General features: G+C 41.0%; 2 protein-coding genes across 5 annotated transcripts in view; both read left to right on the plus strand.

Annotated features, from left to right (window-relative positions):
- Positions 1–6,030, plus strand: part of CERS6 (ceramide synthase 6) — a 327,054-nt gene extending 321,024 nt beyond the window's left edge. For both annotated transcript variants that reach the window (XM_054477374.2, XM_054477375.2), the window contains one exon: positions 389–6,030. In XM_054477374.2, the coding sequence (XP_054333349.1) occupies positions 389–541 (153 nt within the window). In that variant the 3' untranslated portion in view covers positions 542–6,030. The remainder of the gene's footprint in view (positions 1–388) is intronic.
- An 11,460-nt stretch (positions 6,031–17,490) lies between these two features.
- Positions 17,491–23,491, plus strand: part of NOSTRIN (nitric oxide synthase trafficking) — an 80,183-nt gene continuing 74,182 nt past the window's right edge. The window contains exons 1-4 of one of the 3 annotated variants that reach the window (XM_054476913.2): positions 17,491–17,609; positions 18,020–18,088; positions 18,882–19,022; positions 21,955–22,113. The gene's annotated coding sequence lies outside the window, so the exon portion shown is untranslated. The remainder of the gene's footprint in view (positions 17,610–18,019; positions 18,089–18,881; positions 19,023–21,954; positions 22,114–23,491) is intronic. The other 2 variants (XM_054476914.2, XM_054476915.2) reach the window with 2 other exon arrangements.

The raw sequence follows: 23,491 nt of genomic DNA on the forward strand, positions 1-23,491 counted from the left end.
ATTATTCTCAAGGAGAATGTGATCATCAATGAGTAAATTGATCCATTTGTACCAAATTCCTATGACGCCATTCCAGTGACACAGTATGCTACTTTTTGATTAAAAGTGGGATTCATGGTCTAGTACATTCTCAATATGGAAAGATACCTTAAAGAGGTCAAGAAGTCTAGCCCTCCATGATACTTACATTCCTTCATAAATGACTTTGTCGCCTACATTTTATCTCTCCAATGAAGGGGAACTTATTGCTATGGCAATGTTCTCATCCTCTTCAGTTTTTTAACATTGGGATCTATTTCCCTTTGTGTATGACTGCATGTGCTTCTAGCATGCCATACCTTGATGATTTCTTAGGTGCTGGTTATACTCACCTGCTTCTACTCCACAGGTGTCCAAGGATGATCGAAGTGATATTGAGTCTAGCTCAGATGAGGAGGACTCAGAACCTCCGGGGAAGAATCCCCACACTGCGACAACCACCAATGGGACCAGTGGTACCAACGGGTATCTCCTGACTGGCTCCTGCTCCATGGATGATTAATTACTCAAAACTACAAGTCCCAAGCAAAGTGAACTATTTGTTCCTGGAAGTATTTAATAAGTTGCAAATGCAGTTCCTTTCGTAATATCTCAGCACCAGAAACAAAAATTAAGATTATCAAAGCATTTTGAATAGTGCACTGCCATGTGTCCTGTCTGTGAATGAAGAAGAATTACCATTCTCTCTTTGTAGGCATGCTGTATGTAATTGACACAAGGGAACAGTATTTGCATTTGTACTGTCTTAGAATATTATTTATTTTTTTGTATTTGTGAATCTGTGGACAAAAGAGCGTTTCCTCACTCCTTTTACTCACTGGGCTCATGACAGTGAAGGAGATGCTCCATCTGCTTCTCCCCCTTTCTCTTGCTGTAGTCCAACGTGCTATGACCATCAGCTTACTTTGTCACTTAGAGCAAGCAAAACCCAGTGCAAGATTCTCATTCAGCTCTAAATAGGTTTGCTTTCTTTTAGTTACAGTGCCCATTTTGAAATTGCCTATACAGTCTCAGTGACCATTTAAACCGGACGAACTAGGTGTTTAATTTTCACCCTTCATGTTCAATTAGCAGTTCAAATTAAAGAAGATGGTTATTGGAGAACTTTTTTGAATGGTTTTGTATTAAATTGCTTTGAAATAGATTTCATTTCTTGTGCACACAGCCAAGATTTCTTCAATGGGTGTGATAGCTAGTTAAGGGTTAACCTTGTAGGTTACAGAGTGTATTTGTTTGTTTGTTTGCTTTTCTCTGTGATGAGGTCAGTGCTCTGATTTTGAAGGAGGATATTCACTGAAGCTCATAGTTATAAACAAGGAAATCACTGTTAAGAATGGGAATTTGTCCTGTGTTCTGGGAATAACATAAAGGGAGCAACTGATTTCAGCCAGGTTTTGCCACTACCCTATAATTAGTGCAGTCTTATGTTATAAAAGAAACAAGTTAAGTATATTTGGGGACAAAAAAATCTTTCAAGAGTTGATAAAGATTACCTGTGCAGTGCAAAGCACTTTAATGCAACCAGGTTTCAAGAAAAAGCCCTATCTAGTACTTGATGTTGATGTTTTTATTTTGCTGAGCAAAATAAAGCCAATGGGAGAAAAGACTATTTTACCCTTTGCTTTTCTCCTTAAATGTAATCCAGATGACTTTCCTGCTACTAGACACTGAGCAGCATTACACTACAATCCTTCTTTGGTTTCCAGGAATTTTTTTCAAATGGGGCTGTTTCTGGAAAAATGAAAAATTCTATTGGACAATGGCAATATCAACAATGAGGAAAATTACTGAAGAATAGGTTTCCATAAGTCTCCTACACAGCAGTGTTATTTATGTACAGATAAGAAAACCATATGTCGGCCAAAGATTTTCTCTCTTCTTCTAACTTTTATTAAGAGGAAAAAGGGATTATAAAACCCTTCATAAATCAAGAAGGCCGTCACTTAAAATGAACCCCAAACAAAAATGCCATAATATAAATGTGTGAATCAGGGCTGTGAAGACAACAGCAGAAATGCTAACAAGTGTGCAGAAACACCAGAGAGTGCATATCCTGCTCAGAACCATTCACATTTAATTTCAATTCTTTGAAAAAATTAAAGCTTTATGCCCACAATTTGCAATCTGTGGGTTAATAGTTAAAAGAATGCTCCCAACCAAAAAATTCGTACTGTAATATTATATCTTTCCCTAATTATTTACAAAATAATATGTTTCTGTTATGGTCCATAGTAATAATTGAAGAGGCTTAGAAATACATCTGCTTGTTTATTGAGAAAATGATGCAAATAATTCTGCTTTTAGAGCCTTGTTATTTTATTTCACAAAACAGGCATATGTCTAGGAGTGTAATTCGTGGATGGTTGAGTTTGTAAGAACAATCATAAAAGGACTTGTTAGTCTTCAGAACATCTGCTAAGATGCAGGTATATGTATAAGGTAATAGCATATTATAGCTGAAAATTTTGAGAAGGTAAAAGTTTCTTAATTAAAATATGAACATATTTAGCTTGCTTTAGTGTCTGGGGCAAGTCCTCTCAATGGGTAAAATTAACTTGAGAGATCCATGTGTTCAGGTTTAGATCATATGACACTCGAGCACAGAAGAATAATTTCAAGGAGGTCAGCTTGTAAATTAAAGGTTTAGAAGAATTGCATAAAATATAGTAAATGGGGTCTGTCATTAGCAAAGGCAAATCTAAGTAATCATTTTTCCCCCCAGAAGTTACTTAGAAGGAGAACTGGGAACACTTGGGGTCTCTCTAACTGATGGCATTCACTTCACACAGTCTTCTATGTTATCCAGAGATTTTTATTTCATTTTACATTTTAGGGCAGAGTTCTTTGGGGCTAATTAAAATGGGGTTTGCAGGCTTTTATGGTGTAGAATAATATATCTCTGTCTATGGCTTTCCCGTGGTAGCCTGATAAGGCTGAGAGAGAAAAATATGTGCAGTATCTCATCCTCTCCCTGTACCAGGCCATAGCTTTGAAGTGTATTTTGTAAATTCAACTGTAGGTTAGTCAGAGTGCTGTTTTTCGTTAATTAACTTAGCCTGTGTTGATATCTCCTCCTTCCTGGTCACATTCAAACCTTCCCAGAGTACAAAGGGGTATGTAGAAAGGATTCTAGAAGAAGTAATACTTTATTCTCTAATGTTAATAGCTTTTCTGGATCTCTTAGTAGGGGGACAGTAGAAAATCGAGTAGAATTTGGCCTCAGGTCAAAATAAATGATATAAAAACGTGTGTTCTATTTATGTATTTATATGTATGTTTCTCCAAAAGTGATAAAACCGAAATATCACTGACTCATCCTTAACCATATTCTTTTCATGAAACCCACTCACCAGGTACAATAGAAACTTCCCTCCTTGTTTGTCAGCCTCCTGGTCATGTGCCCCACACACCTGAACGTGGTAGAATCTTTTCAGCCTCTTAGCCAGAGAGCTAAATATGGCTAAGCGCAGGTCATGAGAGCACCTACGGCCAGCACATAAGGCAACTACAGTTCACCTTTCCAAATTTGGTCCTATGGATGTTGAGCATAGGGAAGCAACTCTCAGTATTTTGGATTATTCAAGTATAATGTGGTAAAAATGCAAATGATTGCTGCTTTACCCCAGGGTTTATTAGCATCCTACTTCTCCTGGGCTGCCAGACAGATGGTGTCCTGAGGTCTCATTATCTAATGCCACAGGCATCTGGTCAAGGTAAACAAGCCAGAAAGGGTAGGCAAGAAGTGAGATAAAATCAGATCACCTTTGATCAAAATGTGAACCTCTACATGTCCAGTTCTGTTGCCAAACTTTCCATTCAGAGTATTTGGTGGAGTTTGAATTTGAGCAAACTGAATGCCTTCATCTTAGGTAGAAAGGGCCTGAATCTTCCATTTTATATTCAAACCTCATTGTTATTTGGCCTAAGTAAAAAGTCAGATTTCATTTCCGTTTACCTGAGTTCGCTTTAAAGAGCTTTTCAAAGAGAGCTTTATAGACACCCACAATTGTCCCCAATCTCTTCATGATGTTGCATTAATAGTTGTTTTTGTCCCTTTCTTGGAAATGTTAATGCCAAAGTTGCCTGAACATTTGAGCGGTTTTCTTAATTTGAAGTATAAAAATTATAAAGAGTAATTCCAAAGGTATTAAAAGATTGTTTATCAGTGTGTGTGGTGATGTCATTATCTCCAGAGAGGCTTCAACAAATCCTTTGGAAATAAAAAGTTAAATGTTTACATTTCATGTGGTATTTCAGGTCTTCAGGTTCTGATTAGCTTACTTTTTTCCTTTGTCTTTGGCTGATTTCTGCTTTGTAGATAAATAATAATAGCCCTGAGATGTTTCTAACATTTAAATAAGAAAAAAATCAAATCGAAGTCAGCCTGCTGGAAAAGTGATCACATGGCAGTTGCAGTAACTTGTATGGAAAGAGAAAATGCAATGAGCCCAGTTACTGCACTTGCCACTACCATACTGTCCATGGAAGGAATAATCAACACTTCAATTGTCACAAGCCGCCCTTGAAGAAAACGCAGCAAAATATTTTAAAATGAAGATGTTGCAGTCCCCAGAGCCAGTAAAGGTTTCTTTTGGTAAAATGAAATTGTGCCATTCTCAAAGTACCCCATAGTGATGAGCACTGACTGGTTCACTGGCCACATTTTAGTTCTTCATAATAATAGGCCAGAAAAGGGCTCTGTGGTTTGCCTCTGTGTGCACTGGCCCCTCCCCACCCCTAGGGGGCACTCAGTAGCTGCTGAGAAGGCCTGTCCACAAGGCTGTTGGAACCCCTCCAATAAATACTTAGAGGTAGTGTATCTGATGCTTGTTTTCATGGAGAAAATTGTACTGGAGAACATAAAGCATCATGAATATTTTTAATAGGATCCACAGACACCCAGAGGAGAAGCTTAGTCTTTTCCGGGTATTTCCAACTTGAGTTCAACCCAAAGCCTTTGAAAGGAATGCATTACCACATGGCCACATGCTAAGACCCCATGGGGTCTAACACGGGGCCTAAGAAAGTCTCTGCAGCCAGATAGTACATGGCGCCTCCACAAAACTAGGCATTCTGGAGATTGCCCAGAAAGGGATGTGAGGGGACCGTTAAGATCTGTCTTGCTTATCTCATGCACTCACATTCCTTTCGGCCTCCTGGAGTTCCTGATAAAAGGCAGCCAGGGTGTTGACATTTTTTAGCTATTGATTTCCCAATAGCTTGTGGATCAGTTATACACCCACACTTCCTTCTCTGCCTAATTCTGTTTTTCTGAAAAAAAAAGTAGTATGCCCATATATGTGTGTTTTTCTTAACACAGGTCCGTGAAAGTTTGGCTTCCTAGTTTGATGTCTGTTGCATGGCCTAGAAACCAGGGAGCAGCAACTATTGAGATGGTTTCTGTGTTCAGTGAAAAATTCTATTTCATTGAGACAATTTTTTCTTTATCCACGGTAATTTTTTGAAACTGTCATCATGAAACTACCCTTAAAAAAATAAGATTACCTGCAAAAAAAGAAATGAGTTATGGAATAGGAACAGTTATGTGATGATTCTGAAACTTTAACTTAGAGCTTCATTACTTTAAGAATGGAAAACAACCTCTGAGTTTGATTTCCCAAAGTTTCATAAAGCCCCTAAGCTCATGATTTTCATCAACTCTTTGCCCACATAGTCATTTACCTCCACAGCCGTTTGTTGTCATAGAAGGGGTGGTGGTGTTTGGATTTGATTTTTTTCAACTTGCAGTGAGAAATAGGATAGGTGACAAAACCTTACTTGTTTTCTTAAGACAATTCAGTGCTTGAGCATCTCTGTCAGAAATGGAATGAAATACTGTTAGCCAATTAGAATTATTTTATGTATTGTTATTGTGTTTTGCTGATTTTTATATGAAAATATGATTATTCATTCTTGATCTCTGGAAGCAATCATTATTATGAGGATCATTTTACTTTGGAAACACTTTCATAATAAAGATAAGTATTAAGAGTGCAGTGTAAGTGCCTTTTACTGTAAATGCTAACCAGCTCATGTGGGTAAAACATCGCATCTCACTGGATGAGGTTAATAAAGGCTCACGTCATCCCAGTAGATTGTTACAAGCCTCGTCAACTCCCAGTATCACTGTGATCATTGAGAAAGTAATGTTACGTTAACTTAGATAGACTATAGTATCTCTTTGAAAATTAAGATTAAAACCTCAATGTTAAATTTTATGTAGCACTTTATTCTGGAAAAAAATGGTTTATAGAGATCATCTGAAATATATCAGGTTATGCTTATTTTTTAAAAAATTTTAAAAGAGGCACCTAGGATAAACAACCCAAAGCACAACACAAAACTTCCTTTCTCTGTGTATGCACCCCTCATCGGAGTTTGGCCCACATCATCTTCTCTTGGTTTGTACCTCACTTTGTTAGAACTTCTCTCCATCTTTCTCTGTCTTTCCTGTGAAATACTGTCTCTGTCAATCTGCTCTTCTGCTCTAAGCTTAGGTCATCTAGTACTCAAAAGCCATAAAAATAGCACTGAAATTCAACCAGACACCCCACCACTATCACAAGTATTATAAAAAATAAAGCAGGTACCCTATTAAAATCTTATAAACATTATAACCACCCCCAACAATAGAATAACTCATGCTGATTTCAAGCATGAGTTATTCTAATAAGTTAAACCACCGACATTCCTCTGAGACACAAAAATATAGACTATGAAAAAATATACTTTTTTGGAATCCATGAATTCTTCAGTTCTGTAAACATAGCATAATCTAATGCTATAAGCATCTGTCTTAGTCTGCTTTCTGCTGCTGTAACAGAATACCACACACTGGGTAATTTATGAAGAATGGAAGCCTATTGGGCTCATGGTTCTGGAGGCTGGGAAGTCCAAGAGCATGGTGCTGGAAACTGGTGAAGGTCATCGCATGGCAGAAGGTGCCACATGGGAGAGCAAGCATACTAGACAGAGGAAACTGGGCCAAACTCATCCTTTCATCACTCCTGAAATAAAAGCATTAATTCATGCATAAGGACAAGGTCCTACCTTAAAACGAGTTTTGGAGAGGACATTCAAACTATAGCAGTATCTCTCCCAAGTAGCCAAAATGCAACTCCCTTTTCTGTAGGCCCCATTGCTTACTACTGGGGCTGCCATATCCAACCTAAGCATCTGTTATTCCTGCCTCCTAATTCTGTTTCCACCAGCCATGCACTTGCTTCAGTGGGAACAGTGGCAACAATGCTAACAACATTGAGAGATGATAGGACAACAAAAGGAGAGAGCGGTGTACCAAGAACTACTGGGATGCTGGGTGGTCCCTCAGAACCAATCAGCACTGTAACTGGATCCTGGGACCCACACCCTTGATTATTCTCAAAGTGCTGGAGCACAAAGAAAAGTTATATTATTCCTAAACATTAAAATTTTTAATTTTTTAATTAAAAAAAATTAAGGACAGGGTTTCTCTCAGTTGCCCAGGCTGGAGTGCAGTGTTGCGATCATAGCTTACTACAGCCACAAACTCCTGGGAGCAAGCAATCCCCCCCACCTCAGCCTCCCAAGTCGCTGGGACTACAGGCACACACCACCAAACCCAGTTAATTTTTTAAATTTTTCATAGTGGTGAAGTCTTGCTATGTTGCCCAGGCTGATCTCAAACTCCTGACCTCAAGCAATCCTCTCACCTTGGCCTTGATGTGCTGGGATTACAGGCATGAGCTACTGCATCCAGACTGAAATTTAAAAATTATATAAAGCCTGCCTTAGCCAAGGTCCAGGTGGGAAACAGAGTCACTGTCAGATGGTTAAGTTGAAGAAACTTTAATAAAAGAATGACTTTACAGAGGCATGGGCTGGATTACAACATCAAACAAGGGAGAGTGAGGCACCCAGAGGCTAGCAAGTATGGGAAGCCTTTACCACCCCTGGGTTGTAGCCAGAGGCCAGTGAGAGGGGCTAGTGTGGAATAGAGGACACTCTTTGGGGGCTATAAACCTGGGTGGAAAGAAAATACCCCAATGTCTGTCTCTTCCTGCCTTGTTGTACCACCCATTGGCTGGACTCAGCAGAAAGCTGACAGTGCGGAGCCTGGGGGACGTAGGCTACAGGGTCCAGCCTCCCACGGTGCACAGCAGACAATAGATGTGGGAGAGCAAACAAAATAAGCAGCATAAAGCCAGTATTCCTAGAGCCTCCCATAGAGTCTGGCATGTAATAGGACACAAGAAATGTTTGTCAAAGAAACAAATGAACCCAGTTAAGAGAGAACTAGTAAGATGGGAGCTGTTAGCAATTAACATTCCATCTGTTAGGAAACAAGCAGGAGACAGTACTTTGTCTCCAACTCTTTCTGAACTCAGGATTTCCCTGTGTGGGTTCCGCTTCTCTCACTGGTGCCTCAGGCACAGAAGCTGAGGGGCTTTATGGCAGGCTTGGATAAGGGGATTTGACACCAGCATCCCAAGTCCAGGCATCACGGGAGGGAGATGCAGGACTGAGACTAGAGAAGTGGCTAGAAACAAGCTAAGAGGAACTGAAGAAAGAGGACATGAAGAACTAGAGAGTGAATGAAACAGTTGTGAAACAAGGCAAGAAGGTCTGTGCTCCAGCATTCATGACTAAGTTTTGAAGCACATCTTCAGGTAAGAAGTTTATTTTTTTTTAACTTACTGAATAATAGAAAATATCTGCAGAGCCAAAAATAAACAGCAAAGGCTCAGTTCCCTGGCTGCATAATTCAATCACCCAAAAATACTTATAGAGAGCCCACTAGGTGCCAGGAATTATTGTAGACACTAAGGACAGAATGATAAATAAGACAGATAAGTTCCTGCTTCTATGGAACTTACAATAAAGGGAAGCAAAAAACAAATAAACAAGGAGCTGCACATCATATATCATCAGGGAAATGCAAATTAAAACATCAATGGGATACCACTACAAATGTCACAGAGTGGCCAAATTCCAGAACACTAACAACACCAAATGTTGACAAGCATGTAGGGGAACTCTGTTGATTGCTGGTGGAAATGCAAATGGTTCACACACTTTGGAAGACAGTTTGGCAGTTTCTTGTAAAATTAAACATACTCTTCCCATATGATCCAGCAATCATACTCCTTGGAGTTTACCTGAAGGAGTTGAAAATTTATGTCTGCACAAAAATCCATACATGGATGAAATTTATACATACATAGCAGCTTTATTCATAGTTGCCAAAACTTGGAAGCAACCAAGATGTCCTTCAGTAGGTGAATGGATAAGCAAACTGTGGTACATCCAGATAATGGGATATTATTCAGTGCCAAAAAGAAATGAGCTATCAAGCCACAGAAAATATATGGGGAAACTTAAATACATGTTACTTTGTGAAACAGCCAATCTGAAAAGGTTATATACTATATGATTCCAACTATATGACATTCTGGAAAAGACAAAACTGTGGAGACAGTGAAAAGATCAGTGGTGGCCAAGGGTTGCAGGCGAGAGAGGGATGAATAAACAGAATAGGTTTTTAGGGCCAGGAAACTACTATAAATGATACTTTAATAGTGGATACATGTCATTATACATTTGTCCAAACCCATAAAATGTACAACACCAAGAGTGAACCCTCATGTAAACTGTGGACTCTGGATGATAATTATGTGTCAATGGAGGATCATCAATTATAACAAATGTACCGCTAGTGGGTGATGTTGATAATGGGGGAGGCCATGCAAGTGTGGGGGCAGGAGGGTTATGGGAAATTTCTGTACCTTCCTCTCAATTTTGCAGTGAACCTAAAACTGCTCTAAAATAATAAAGTCTATTTTAAAAAATAAACAAGGAATATTAGTTTGCTAGGGCTGCCATTACAAAATACCACAGACTGGGTGGCTGAGACCATGAGAAAATAAATTCAATAAGAAAGTGTATTTTCTCACCATTCTGGAGGCTAGAAGTCCAAGATCAAGGTGCCGTCAGGATTGATTTCTCCTGAGGCCTCTCTTCCTGGCTTATGGATGGCTCCTTCTCACTTTGTCTTTCCTCTGTGTATGTCTGTATCCTAATCTCTTCTTCTAAGGAATCCAGTCATACTTGGATTGGGGCCCACCCATGTGACCTCATTTTAGCTTAATCACCTCTTTAAAAGCCCTACATCCAAATATTGTCAGCTTCTGAGGCAACAGAGGTTAAGGTTTCAGCAAGAATTTGGAGGAAGACACCATTCAGCCCTTAAAACAAGGCAATTTCACATAGTGACAAAGTGATATGGCACGGCTGAGCTCCCCACTAAACCCCACCCTTAAGCCTGGAAACTCGGCCCTAAGTAAAAACAGCTGACCCCATTTTTCTGCCCAAATGTTGTTTTTTTTGCCTGCCATGCCCTTATCCTGTGCCCATAAAAGGACTCAGCTGGCAGAGCAATACAAGCAGCTGAGCGTTGGGGATACAAGCTGCTGAGTGTCGGGGATACAGGCGGCTGAGTGATAAGCAGAGAAGCAGCAACCAAGTGTTGGAGACTACAGATAGATGTGGCTAACTTCAGACAGTGCAGCTTCAAGGAAAGATCACCTTCTTTCTGCACCATCCCCTTTCCAATTCCCCATCCCGCTGAGAGCCACTTTTATGGCCCAATAAAATCCTCTGCATACACCACCCTTCAATCCATTTATATGACCTGATTCTTCCTGGATGCCGGACAAGAACCAGGGTGCCAAGAGGACAGGGACTCGGATGTCACTTCAGGACCCACACAAAGCCTGCTTTTGCCAGAGAGGAGCAACCAGCTAGTTCCAGCATTCAGCAGGCTGAGTGAAACAAGCCACTCCAGTTCCTGCCCAAAAAGGGGGTCAATGTCAAGGGAACAATCCCATCTCAAAAGGACAAAAGTAAGGCAGAAATAAGGTGATTTCATGGTGATTGCCAGGGCTCTTCAGATTGGGTGGTTAAAGGCACCTTATGGACAGGTGATCTGAGCTAAGACCTTACTGACAGGAGCAGCCAGTGGGGAAATCTTGCATAGGAGCAATCCAGACAGAGGCAGTGGGAACCTGAAAGACAAAGGCTGCAAGGTGGGACTATGCTTCTAAATTCAAGGAATAACAAGAAGGCCAGTGTGGATGAAGCATAATGAACAAAAGGAAGGCACAGGCCATAAGACTGCAAAGTTAACAAGGGACGGATCATACAGGGCCCATATCCTATCCCCGTGGTAAGGAGGGCAAGTTTTAGGCTAAGAGTAGTGGGAAACATTTCAGGGATTTGAGAAGGGAGTAGCATAATCTTATTGGTTGTCATCTTTAATAAGAGAAAGGACATGAGCTAAACAATGGAACTAATACAAATTTGTATTTATAACTGGAAAAAGCCTTCTCAAACTCCTAGTCTGTCAGTAGTGTCTGCATTGCACGACAAGGCAGGAAGATGGGCACATGGCCATGGGAGGATAGAAAGGATTACATATTACTGAAGATTTAACCCTCAAGCAAGAAAGTCAAAGTCCTGATGGAGAATGAGAGGTGGAAGCTTTTGCTGTAAGTATGCTGAGATCTGGGACAGGAAATGCCTCCAGGTCACTTCAAGGAAAGCAACTTGAAAAAAATATGAGAAATTGGCAATCGTCAGCCAGAGGAGATCCTTAGGTAGGAAGGCAAACTTCCTGACTAAAGGCAGTTCTTTTCCATTGTTTGTTACCACCTTTCTGTATGTAGTTCAAAGGCATCTAGTGGACTGTGAATTGATGGATGAGACTAATTTCCAAAGCACCTCTCTGGAGGAGGAGAGAAGCCAAAAATGACAAAATTCATTGTTTGTAGATTTCACAACTGCTAGTTGCGACCCTGCCTAGTTTAGCATCACACCACCACCCAGGGAGGTGAGATGGAGAAGAGAATCAACCTTGTTTTCCTACTGTGTGTCGGGCATAGTGCTGGGTGCAAAACTACCTCAGTTGAGCCACTTATCCCCTAAAAGGTAGATACATTTTATTCTTGTTATTCATGATAGTTATGTTCTAAGAAGTCACTGCAAGCACTGAATTAGCCAATGCTGGATCATTACTCCTAGGAAAAATACAGGGTTGGGTTTCTGGGACCCTCTAGTCACATTTCATCAACTGACTAATATATAACCTTGCTTTATGTGCATTTGTTTAAAGACTGCCTATTTAATCTGTATTATTGGTTAATTACCATTGCACTCACAGCCAACTGCACTATAACTCATTCCTGAATGAAGCTTATCAACACATGCATTTTTGTAACTGCCCAGTGGGTTCTCCTTGCCAGCTACCCAGATACAGCTGATTTATCAAGATAAAGGAATTGCAATCGAGAAAGAGTTTAATTCACACAAAGCTGGCTGAATGGAAGACTGGAGTATTATTATGCAAATCAGTCTTCCTGAAAATTCAGAGGCTAGGGTTTTTTCAAGGATAATTTGGTGGGCCAGAGAATGGGTGCTGCTGATTGGTTTGTGATGCAATCATAGACATGTGGAAAATGGTCCTTGTGAGTGCTCAATTCACTTCCAGGTAGGACCACCACCTGGGTGGGGCCATAGGCAGGTCCAGGTGGAGACATTGGTCATCAGAAATGCAAAAACCTGAAAAGACATCACAAAAGGCTAATCTTAGGTTCTATAAGACAGATGTTATCTGCAAGAGTAATTGGGGAAGTTGCAAATCTTGTAACCTCCAGAATAATGGTTTATAATCCTTTATGTCTACACCTTAGCAGAATTTAGGCTCCTCTCATTCTCCTAACCTGGTGGTCTTTCATTAGCTTTACAAAGGGTGGTTTAGTTTTGGGGAATGGCTATTATTTAAACTATAAACTAAATGTTCCCAAGGTTAGCTTGTCCCAAGCCCAAGGAATGATTTAGGGCAGTTTGGAGGTTAAAGGCAAGATGAGGGTTAGTTAGATCAGATTTCTTTCACTGTTATAATTTTCTCACTGTTATTTTGCAAAGGTGGCTTCATTTTCTCCATAAGGCATATCACAGCTTTCTTACACTTAAGCACCCTTTTCTTTCACTGTTATAATTTTCTCACTGTTATTTTGCAAAGGTGGCTTCATTTTCTCCATAAGGCATATCACAGCTTTCTTACACTTAAGCACCCTAGACAGCACTTTAACACTACACGTGGGGGCCGTTTTAAACAGCAAAATCACCAACAAAAAGCACAAAGATGCAAAAGTTGTGTCACTAGACAGACTACAAAAAGGAAATTATTTGTTTACAGCATGAGTTGAATGAAGAAGGCAGAGTGGCGCCTTGTTCAGCCGCAGCTGAGAATGTGTGCATCGAGTGACTCAAAATTTTCACCATAGATGACTATAAAAGCTGCATGTATTCATCAGGGTTCTCCAGAGAAGCAGAACTGTTACAGTATGTAGCTAGTCAGGCATGAGCAGGGCAGAAGAGGGCCACCCCCGAACCAGGAATGTCAGGTGACTATCAGGTGATAGTCAGGTGGTTGTTACACTGTTTCTCTAAGATAAGAATTGGTCAAAGTGGTGTCAAGGAAAGGCAGTCTCCCAACAGATAGAAAAAACCTGAAACTGGTTATCAGCAGCTTCCTCATAAGATCTCAGTAGTTGGGTGAGTGGGCTCAAGCATGCTTATTAAGAGGCAAAATTGTGAAGTTTAACTGTTATATGTCCTTCTAGGAGCATTCAACTGGTAAGGGAAGAAGGCCTCAAGTGAGCATGCATATAACTCCAATAAACACACTGCGAGTGCAGCCCCTCCCAAGTGCTAGCAGGCACTATGCATGCAGACAGCCCACCTCAAGGGAAGAATCGGGAGAAGGGATGCAAGACCTCGGAAGTATGCCAACATAGGAAACCCCAAGTCAAAGGTCAGACCAGGCACTTGATCTCTCAAGTTGCCCGCTTGGCCATCTTCCAAGTAACTTTCATTCTTGCGCTAAAACTTTTAAATAAACTTCACTCCTGCTCTAAGAAACTTGCCTTGGTCTTTCATTCTGCCTTATGCTCCCGCAGTCATATTCTTTCTTCTGAGAAGGCAAGAATTGAGGTTGCTGCAGGCCTGTACAGATTTGCCGACAGTAACAGAACCAATAAAATGTGTGTGTGTGTGTGTGTGTGTGTGTGTGTGTGCAGAGAGGAGAGAAAGGGAGGGAAGGAGAGAGAGATTTATTATGGGGATTGGTTCACACCAAGACGATGGAGGCCGAGAAGTCCCAAGATCTTCAGTCAAAGCTGTAAACCCAGGAGAGTTGATGGTACAGTTCCAGTCTAAGTCCAAAGACCTGAGAGGTAGGAGAGCTGTTGGTGTAAGTTCTAGTCCCAGTTTGGTTCTAAGGGCAGGAGAAGACCAATGTCCCAGCTCAAAGACAGTCAAGCAGAGAGAGACCAAATTCTTCCTTTCTCAGACTTTCTTGTTCAATTCAAGCCTTTAAGAATTAAATGAGGCCCACTCACACTGGGAAGGACAATCTACTTTACTCAGCCTACAGATTCAAATGTTAATCTCATTCAAAGACACCTTCACAGATACACCAAGAATATAGCTTAACTAAATATCTAAGCACCCTGTAGCCCAGTTAAATTGACACATAAAATTAACCATCACATGCTTTGAGTATTGATTTTTGGTTTGCAAATAAATTTTAGAGAGTAGGTGAATTCACAAATATGGAATCCAGCAATCATAAGGATCAAGTGTATCATCATTCATCAGTGGTGTGATGGAGGTAGCTCATACCAGCTTGCATGGGCTGATTGTTATATTTTCTGAAATCTTGCAAGCTGATCATTAAACAGCCATTTTAAAAAATTAAATAAACTTACAAATTAAAATTATATTTTAAAATATAGGTAATAAGACCAGGCACAGTGGCTCTCACCTGTAATCCCAGCACTTTGGGAGCCTGAGGCAGAAGGACTGCTTAAGCCCAGGGGTTGGAGACTAGCCTGTACAACATGGTGAAACCCTGTCTCTACCAAAAAAAAAAAAAAAAATACAAAAATTAGCCAGTCATGGTGGCACACACCTGTAGTCCTAGTTACTTGGGAGGCTGAGGTGGGAGGATTGCTTGAGGCTGGGAGGTCAAGGCTGCAGTGAGGTGTGATCACACCACTGCACTCCAGCTTGGGCATAGAGCAAGACCTTGCCTCAAAAAAATACATATTTACCAGTAATAAAAACCCAAAAACATCAATTTTAATGATTTCCCTATATTTGACTATCATCTATGCTCTTGAGGTTATTTACATCTATTGTATTTGTATGAGGGATACAAATTTGTATTTGTATTTGTATGTGCTGTTGTGCATTTCTTCACAAATCTGTGTTCAGTGACATTACTTTCCTAGACCATGTATTTAATAACTGTATAATTTGCAACAAAAGCTGCAAATTAGGGCTTTCTTATTTATTTATTTATTCATTTATGATGGGCCAGTTGTTAAACACTCCCCAGCACAGTAAAGATTTGACCCTAGACCTGAGTGATTCCAAAATGTACATGTACTCTTTCTGGTTCATTACACAGATTCCAGTGTTTGCATTTGTTTCTGAAGATGTGGGCTGCCAAGATTTCTACAGCATTTCAAATTCTCCATTGGCTTTTTTTCTTATCTACCTCCACTAATTTTTCTTACAGATCTAGTTTTTCCTCCTGTAGTTTTCATCTCTATCTTCCCTCTTTTTGGCGTCATATTGTTTAGTCTTTTCAACTATATCGGAAGCTTTTCTTGGGGAAGACCCCCAATAAATCAAATACATCAATAACTGAACTCAAATTTTCAAGTTCACTGTATCAGTCTAATTCACAAAGGACACATCTCCATCCTCAATCTAACCCTGGGAACTTGCAAGGGCAAACATAACCCAGAACACAGGTTCAAAAAGAACTAGTACAAGCAGTTCAGTCATTCAATACATTGCAGACTGAAGAATGAAAGCGATCCAGGTAGTAACATTAGTTTTTTAGGGATCTGGGTTTTAAGAATGGGCTGAAAGACTCATAGGGAAATAGTCCTAGGGGTGGGTAGTAGGTGAGGGATGAAATGCTACAAAGCGAGTTTATTTTCTGTAGCTTGAGTTATAGGAAATAAAAGAGCAGTTACCAGCCCTCCTCTTTTTGAGTCATAGCTGTTAATTTGATTCATCAGGATTGAACTCTTGGCTCTGGCTAAAGTTCCTGACCCAGAGTGCTAGTTACTGTCTGGCAAGCCATCAACCAAGCCTATGTTAGATTTCAGACTAATTGGAGCTATGTCACCAAAGATGAGTTCAAAAGGATCCCTAGAGTTTTTGAGAGCAATGAGTATTGTTTTTCTCTCAGCTGAGGGTACTAGATGGTACATAGAACAGAGCCCTGATGTACCACACTTCTAGTGCTGCCATTTCTTAGTTGTATCACTTACAAGTCATTTCTGAGAAGTTATAAAATAGTTTGCACTATGGTAACCAGTAGTTTACACTATGCTACATGTACCAAATTGTTTACCCACAGAGCCAGAACACTAATGAAAGCAGTAAAATGCACATCAACATTAAGTCAATAAATGTCTTGAGCACCAATCGTTCGAGACATTACGTTAGGCTTTGTGAAGAGTATGAGGAAGTCAGGGGCAAAGCTGCTGCATTGAAGGGGGTCTCAATCCAGTTAGGGAGGCAGGCCACAGGCAGAAGTTATTAGCTCTAAAGAATTTTTTTTTTTTTTTTTTTTTTTTTTAGACAGAGTCTCACTCTGTTGCCCAGGCTGGAGTGCATGCAGTGGCACGGGATCTCAGCTCACTGCAACCTCTGCCTCCCAGGTTCAAGTGATTCTTGTGCCTCAGCCTCCTGAGTAGCTGGAATTACAGGTGCATGCCACCACACCCAGCTAATTTTTTTGTATTTGTAGTAGAGATGGGGTTTCACCATATTGGCCAGGCTGGTCTTGAACTCCTGGCCTCAAGTGATCCACCTGCCTCGGCCTCCCAAAGTGCTAGGATTACAGGCATAAGCCACTGCACACGGCCAGCAAAAGGCTTTTAAAAATAAAAATAAAATCTATAGATATAAGACATTGGTATCACCGTTATATCAAATATGTTGTGAGAATAGTAATTGCCAGAAAAGTTCAGAGGAGAGAGAGGTTGTGTTGTAGTAGTCAGGCAGACATCAGCAGGCCAGGAGAGGGCTGCCCGCCCAACCAGGAATGTCAGACGACCATCAAGTGATGGTCAGGTGGTTGTTACACTGTTACAATCTTTATTTCTCTAAAACAATAATTAGTCACAGCCCCACCAGGGAAAGGCAATCTCCCGACAGATAGAAAAAACCTGAAACTGGTTATCAGCAGCGTCCCAATAAGATCTCAGGTGTTAGGTAAGTGGGCTCAAGCATGCGCACTATGAGGCAAAATGGGGGCGTTTAACTGGTATATGACCTTCCTCTAGGAACGTTAGGCTGGCAATGGAAGAACGTCTCAAGTGAGCATGCGTATAACTCCGTAAACACACTGCGCATGCAGCGCTTTCCAAGCACTGGTAGGGCACTGGGCATGCAGACAGCCCACCAGAGGGGAAGAATCAGGAGAAAAGGGATGCAAGATCCCAGAGGTATGCCAATATATAAAACTCTAAGTCAAAGGTCAAGTCAGGCACTTGATCCCTCAAGTGGCCAACTTGGCCCTCCTCGAAGTGTACTTTACTTCCTTTCGTTCCTGCCCTAAAACCTTTTAGTAAACTTTCACTCTTGCTCTAAAATTTACCTCAGTCTCTCACTCTGCCTTATTTTTCCTTGGTCAAATTCTTCCCTTCTCCCCCCTCCTCCAGAGTAGCTGGGACTACAGGCGCCCGCCATCACACCTGGCTAATTTTTTGTATTTTTAGTAGAGACGGGGTTTCACCATGTTGTTCAGGCTGGTCTCGAATGCCTGACCTCAAGTGATCCACCTGCCTCAACCTTCCAAAGTGCTGGGATTACAGGCGTGAGCCACCACACCGGGCCCCAAATTCTTTCTTTTAAGGAGCTAAGAATTGAGTTCGCTGCAGACTCATAAGGATTCGCTGCTGATAACAGCTGCTTCTGGGATCAGGTAAGAAAAGGTTTCAAGGAGAAAGCTAGGAAGAATGAATAGTATTTGAATGAGTCAAGTGGAAAGAGGAAGGGAATTTGAGACAAAGGGCATAGCATGAAGCAGTGAGGCAGCCCCCATCCCACTCCCTACCACCTGTTCTCCTCCTTAGTGGCCTGACCTTGACCTTCCACTCCATCCTCATCCCTCCCCATGAGCACTGTCTGTCTCAGAATGTGCCATGCCTGTGACAGCTCCAGGACTCTGGCCATGCTGCTTACATTACCACAGAGACCTTTTTCCTCTTCTTCTTCATGTAGCTAACTCTTACTTGGCCTTGAAGACTAATTTATGTTAGAAGTTAGTCTTCCCAGAAAGCCTTAGCCTTTGGGAATTTGGTGCTCTTCCTTGAGAAGAAAAGGTAGAACCATTTAACTCCATCAGAACACTTAACACACGGCCTTCCGCATTGGACTCATTGGAAGCATCTTGAGGGCAAAGGCCTTGCCTTTTATAGCTGATCCTTATCAGCCACAGTGTTCACTACACAGCAGGTGCCCAGTAAATTCTTGTAGAATGAACATATATTTACAGAAAGAGGAGCCGTGAGAAGATGTCTCAGTTTTGGAAAGGAAAAATGGGTTGATTTTTACATTTTGAATTTAAGTTGATGAGAGTCCTTTCATGTGGAAATGTCTAACAAAAGTTGGAAGTAGAAGACTGAAACTGGAGGCTGTTGTGATTTTCTTTTTTTTTTTTTTTTTCAGATAAACTGAAGCACAAGAGGGTAAAAACTTTGTCCTTGGTTTTACAGCCAGAAAGTGGTGATGCAAAGAACTCATTCCAAGCTTTGATCTTTTCTGCACTGCCTGCCAAAGCAGAACCTGGAGAAATACCCACGTTTGGGGGATGAGAGGAAGAAGATAAATCAGCAAAGAAAATAGTGATAAGAAAGGTAAGTGATAAGAAAAAAAAAATGATGTAGATAATAACGATGACAGCCAGGCTTGGTGGCTTATACCTGTAACTCAAGCACATTGGGAGGCCAAGGCAGGAGAAATGCTTGAGCCCAGGAGTTCAAGGCTGCAGTGAGCTATGATGGTGCCACTTGCACTCCAGCCTGAGTGACAGAGTGAGATCCTACCTCAAAAAAAAAAAAAAAAAAAAAAAGATGATGCTAATGATGACTTTTTCTTCTTCCTTTCCTTTCCCTTCTCTTCCTGAACTGTTCAGTCCCAAAATCTCAAATAGGACAGAGCAGAGCAGATATCTCTGCTAGGTGAGGGAATCACTGTGGCCCAGAGTGGAATGTTGGGGGCCAAATTGGGCATGGAGATGTCTGCCCGGGAGGACAGTGCAGCTGGCAGAATCATAGCCCAAGGTAGGGGTGAAGAGGAATCCACACAAGGTGGGAGTGAGGAGTTGGAGGAGGAAGCATGAAGAATCAAAGCCCAAGCAGGGTGATGAGGCCATCCCTGCAGAGGGGCAGCCTGGCATGAGAAGCCAGAGCACAGAAAGTCAGAGTGGAAGCAGTGGGAGATGGGTTACATAGGGAAGGATTGATCAAAGGTGTAAATATATTAACAATAAGGGGAGCCAGTTTCTCACTGCTGGAAAAGGGAAGTGTAAATATGGAGGAGGAGAAAACCGAATGCACTTAGTATTGAATTAAAATTGTAAGTATCCATGTATGGTTTTTAATAGGTAGATATCAAAATGAACACAGATATAAGTGTATATCTGCATTTACATGTGAGTATGTGTGTGTATACACACACACAGATAAAAAGATAGATAGATAGATAGATGATAGATATTTCATAACTGTCCACCTCAGGGCCTAGAGTCAATGCCCCCTCAGTAGCTCCTCCTGAGCACCCTAGCGCCCCAGGTCTTGGTTTCTAAATCCATCCTAAACCCATTCTCCACTAAAGGAACCAGGGCTCCTTGAAGAAGTAGCTGAACCCAGAGCTGGGCGGGGAAAGCAAAGGCTGGGTGTGGAATATCTTGTTGGGCCAGAAAGCAAAGTAGTACGTAAAGAATGATGGGAAAATGTTATGAGGACATAGAACCAACTAAAATCTAGGATATTTTGTGCCTCAAAATTAATAAACTGGTGTATTAGTTTGTTCTCACGCTGCTAAGGAAGACATACCCGAGACTGGGTAATGTATAAAGGGAAGAGGTTTAATAGGCTCACAGTTCCACATGGATGGGGAGGCCTCATAACCATGGCAGAAGGCAAAAGGTATATCTTACGTGGCTGCAGGCAAGAGGGCTTGTGTAGGGGAACTCTCCTTTATAAAACCATCAGATCTCTTCAGACTTATTCATTGTCATGAGAACAGCACAAGAAGCACCTGCCCCAATAACTCAATTACCTCCCACTGGGTCCCTCCCACAACATGTGGAGATTATTACAGTTCAAGGTGAGATTTGGGTGGAGACAGAGATCCAAACCACATCAGCTGGAGTGTGCCTCCTATTGATTAAACAAGTCACGAGCCCAGCCCAGATTCAAAAAGAGGGTATGAAGTGGAGGTGCAGTTAATTGGGAGGCTACTACTGTCACAACCAATGCCATGGAAAACCAAACATATTAGGAAAAGTAGAAGTTGCTAGTAACCTTGGGAAGATGAAGCTGCTTAAAGTAGCTGGTACAAATTGAAAGTCAGACTGAGAAACAAAGGGCCTTCAAGAGGCTTTCTGAACCATTTCTGCCAGCTCTGAGTGTATTTTCTGAACCAGCACTTGGGAAAACTGGTCTCATAAAAGACCCTATGAGAGCAGAACCACCTCACTGGGGCACCCACAGGCCGTGGGAAATGCGATGCTTTCTTAATGCCGCTGGTTTTTAGTCAGGCCACAGTGAAAACAAACAGTCCTAAGAGGCCCCCAGCCAGATTGAGTTAGCTCATTCTTGTTTTAGTCAAGCAGTAAAAATTTGCTAATGTTCTACTTTAAGTGCCTTCTCCAAAGACATCCCTCTTTGCCTCATGTGTTGAACCATCATTCAGTGAGTATATTTCATTGAAAATATGATTGTCTTTTGTAGCAATAATAAAATGCTATGGCAACTTTGCCATAAAAGTAATAATCGTAATAAGTTATAATGCATTGAATAAAATGGGAAACTATGAGTTCACATGATAAAATTATTATATAATAAACTGAAAATGTGATGAAGAGCCAGGTGTTTGCCTAGTTTCAAGGTGTACGTCACCACAAAATATTTACTAACTTCAAAGGTTAAAGTAGTAACTCTACAGTGAAGCAGCTTGGCAGACACCATCCTAATCAGGTGAACACCATCAGTAATGGGGCAAATGAAATGAGTCACGTGAATGGATGCAATAAGATCACAGCATCACTTCTGTGATATTCCTGCCAAAGATACGAAACTTGAATCTGATCATGAGCAAACACATCAGATAAGTCCAAATTGAAGGACATTACATAAAATAATTAACTGGTCATCTTCAAGTCTGTCAATGGCAGGAAAGCCAAGGAAGGGCTAAGAACTGTTCCGGAGTGGAGACTAAAGAAACATAGTGACTGAATGCCAGGCACGATACTGAACTGGATCCTGTTGCTATGGGGAACTTAGGCAGGACAATTGGTGGAACTCAGGGTTAGATAGTAGTGATGAATAAATTTCAATTTCCTGCTTTTGATGGTTGTATTGTGGTTTTGTTGGAGAACATCCTTGTTTGAAGGAAATGCACACTAAAATATTAAAAGGTGAAGGAGCATTAGATTGGCAACTTATTCAGGACAAAAGGAAAAAAAATCCTTGTAATGAACTTGCAATTTGTTTGTAACTTTGAGAGTATTTTTAATCAATATATTTGTTTTCCAAATCTTAATGTCCTAAGTAAAATTTTCAGATCTCTAGATGCAAAATGTTTATTTTTTTAAAATGAGGATGCCATCTGTGACTTTCAAGAGCCATAAAGTGATACAAGTGACTCAAGTTATCAAAGGAAAAATTTAGTGAAAGAAAAAAATGCATTAAGTAAAACTACTTGAGAATTCTAAATTGTTTGGTGAGTAGTCATGTGAGTTTTGTAAGTTTTTGAATTAGGATAGTTATAACTTTTAGTGTTTTGTATGTATAATATAAAATTATCTTTATTTTATTTATTTTTATTTATTTATTTTTTTTTTTGAGACAGAGTTTCGCTCTTGTTGCCCAGGCTAGAGTGCAATGGCGTGATCTTGGCTCACTGCAACCTCCGCCTCCTGGATTCAAGCAATTCTCCTGCCTCAGCCTCCTGAGTAGCCGGGATTACAGACATGTACCACCATGCCCAGCTAATTTTGTATTTTTAGTAGAGATGGGGTTTCTCCACGTTGGTCAGGCTAGTCTCGAACTCTGAACTCAGGTGATCCACCCGCCTCGGCCTCCCAAAGTGCTGGGATTATAGGCGTGAGCCACCGCGCCTGGCTATTTTATTTTATTTTTTGAGACGGAATCTCGCTCTGTCACCCAGGCTGGAGTGCAGTGGTGTGATCTTGGCTCACTGCAACCTCTGCCTCCCGGGTTCAAGTAATTCTCCTGCCTCAGGCTCCTGAGTAGCTGGTGCTTACCACCACACCTGGCTAATTTTTTGTTTGTTTGTTTTGTTTTGTTTTTTGTATTTTTAGTAGAGAGACAGTTTTTGCCATGTTGCTCAGGCTAGTCTGAACTCCTGACCTCAGATGATCCACCTGCCTCGGCCTCCGAAAGTGCTGGAATTATAGCGTGAGCCAGCATACCTGGCCATAAAATTATCTTTAATATCTTTATTCTGCAAAAAATAAAGTGATCCCAGTAACAGTAATAATAGTAAATGTTTATTGAACAGTCATTATGTATACTCTGCTATGAAATATATGATATTACTTCCATTTACATAACAGGAAACTGAAACTCAAAGGGGCAAAGAAATTTCTCCCAAAGTTAGCATACTAATTTGTAGTGTGGCCAACTTTTGAATTCTCCACATTCCAAAGTCTATATCATTAACTCCTGTTCTTTAGTCCCTCCCATGAAAGCCATAGAGAAGGGAATTTCGAGGAAGATATCAGCAACTTGGGCTTCGTTCTAGATTCCTCCCACTCCCTCATTACTTACCCTTAATCCAGTCCATCACCCAGTCTTGCTGGTTCCATTTTAAAACTCTACCATTGCCACCTGGGTTAGTTAAGGCCTCACCATTTTTCTCCTGGTTCCTGGCAACAGCCTCCCCACTCTTCCTAATCCTTATCTCAGTTCTCTTTAGAGTTTCCACACTACTGTCAGAATGAACAGTCTAAAACTAAAATCTAAATATTGGCCAGGTGCCATGGCTCACACCTGTAATCTCAGCACTTTGGAAGGCTGAGGTGGGGGGATTGCTTGAGCCCGGGAGCTTTGAAACCAGCCTGGGCAATATGGTGAAA

The sequence above is a fragment of the Pongo pygmaeus genome, chromosome 11 (genome assembly GCF_028885625.2).
Source record: "Pongo pygmaeus isolate AG05252 chromosome 11, NHGRI_mPonPyg2-v2.0_pri, whole genome shotgun sequence".
Classification (NCBI taxonomy): Eukaryota; Metazoa; Chordata; class Mammalia; order Primates; family Hominidae; genus Pongo; species Pongo pygmaeus.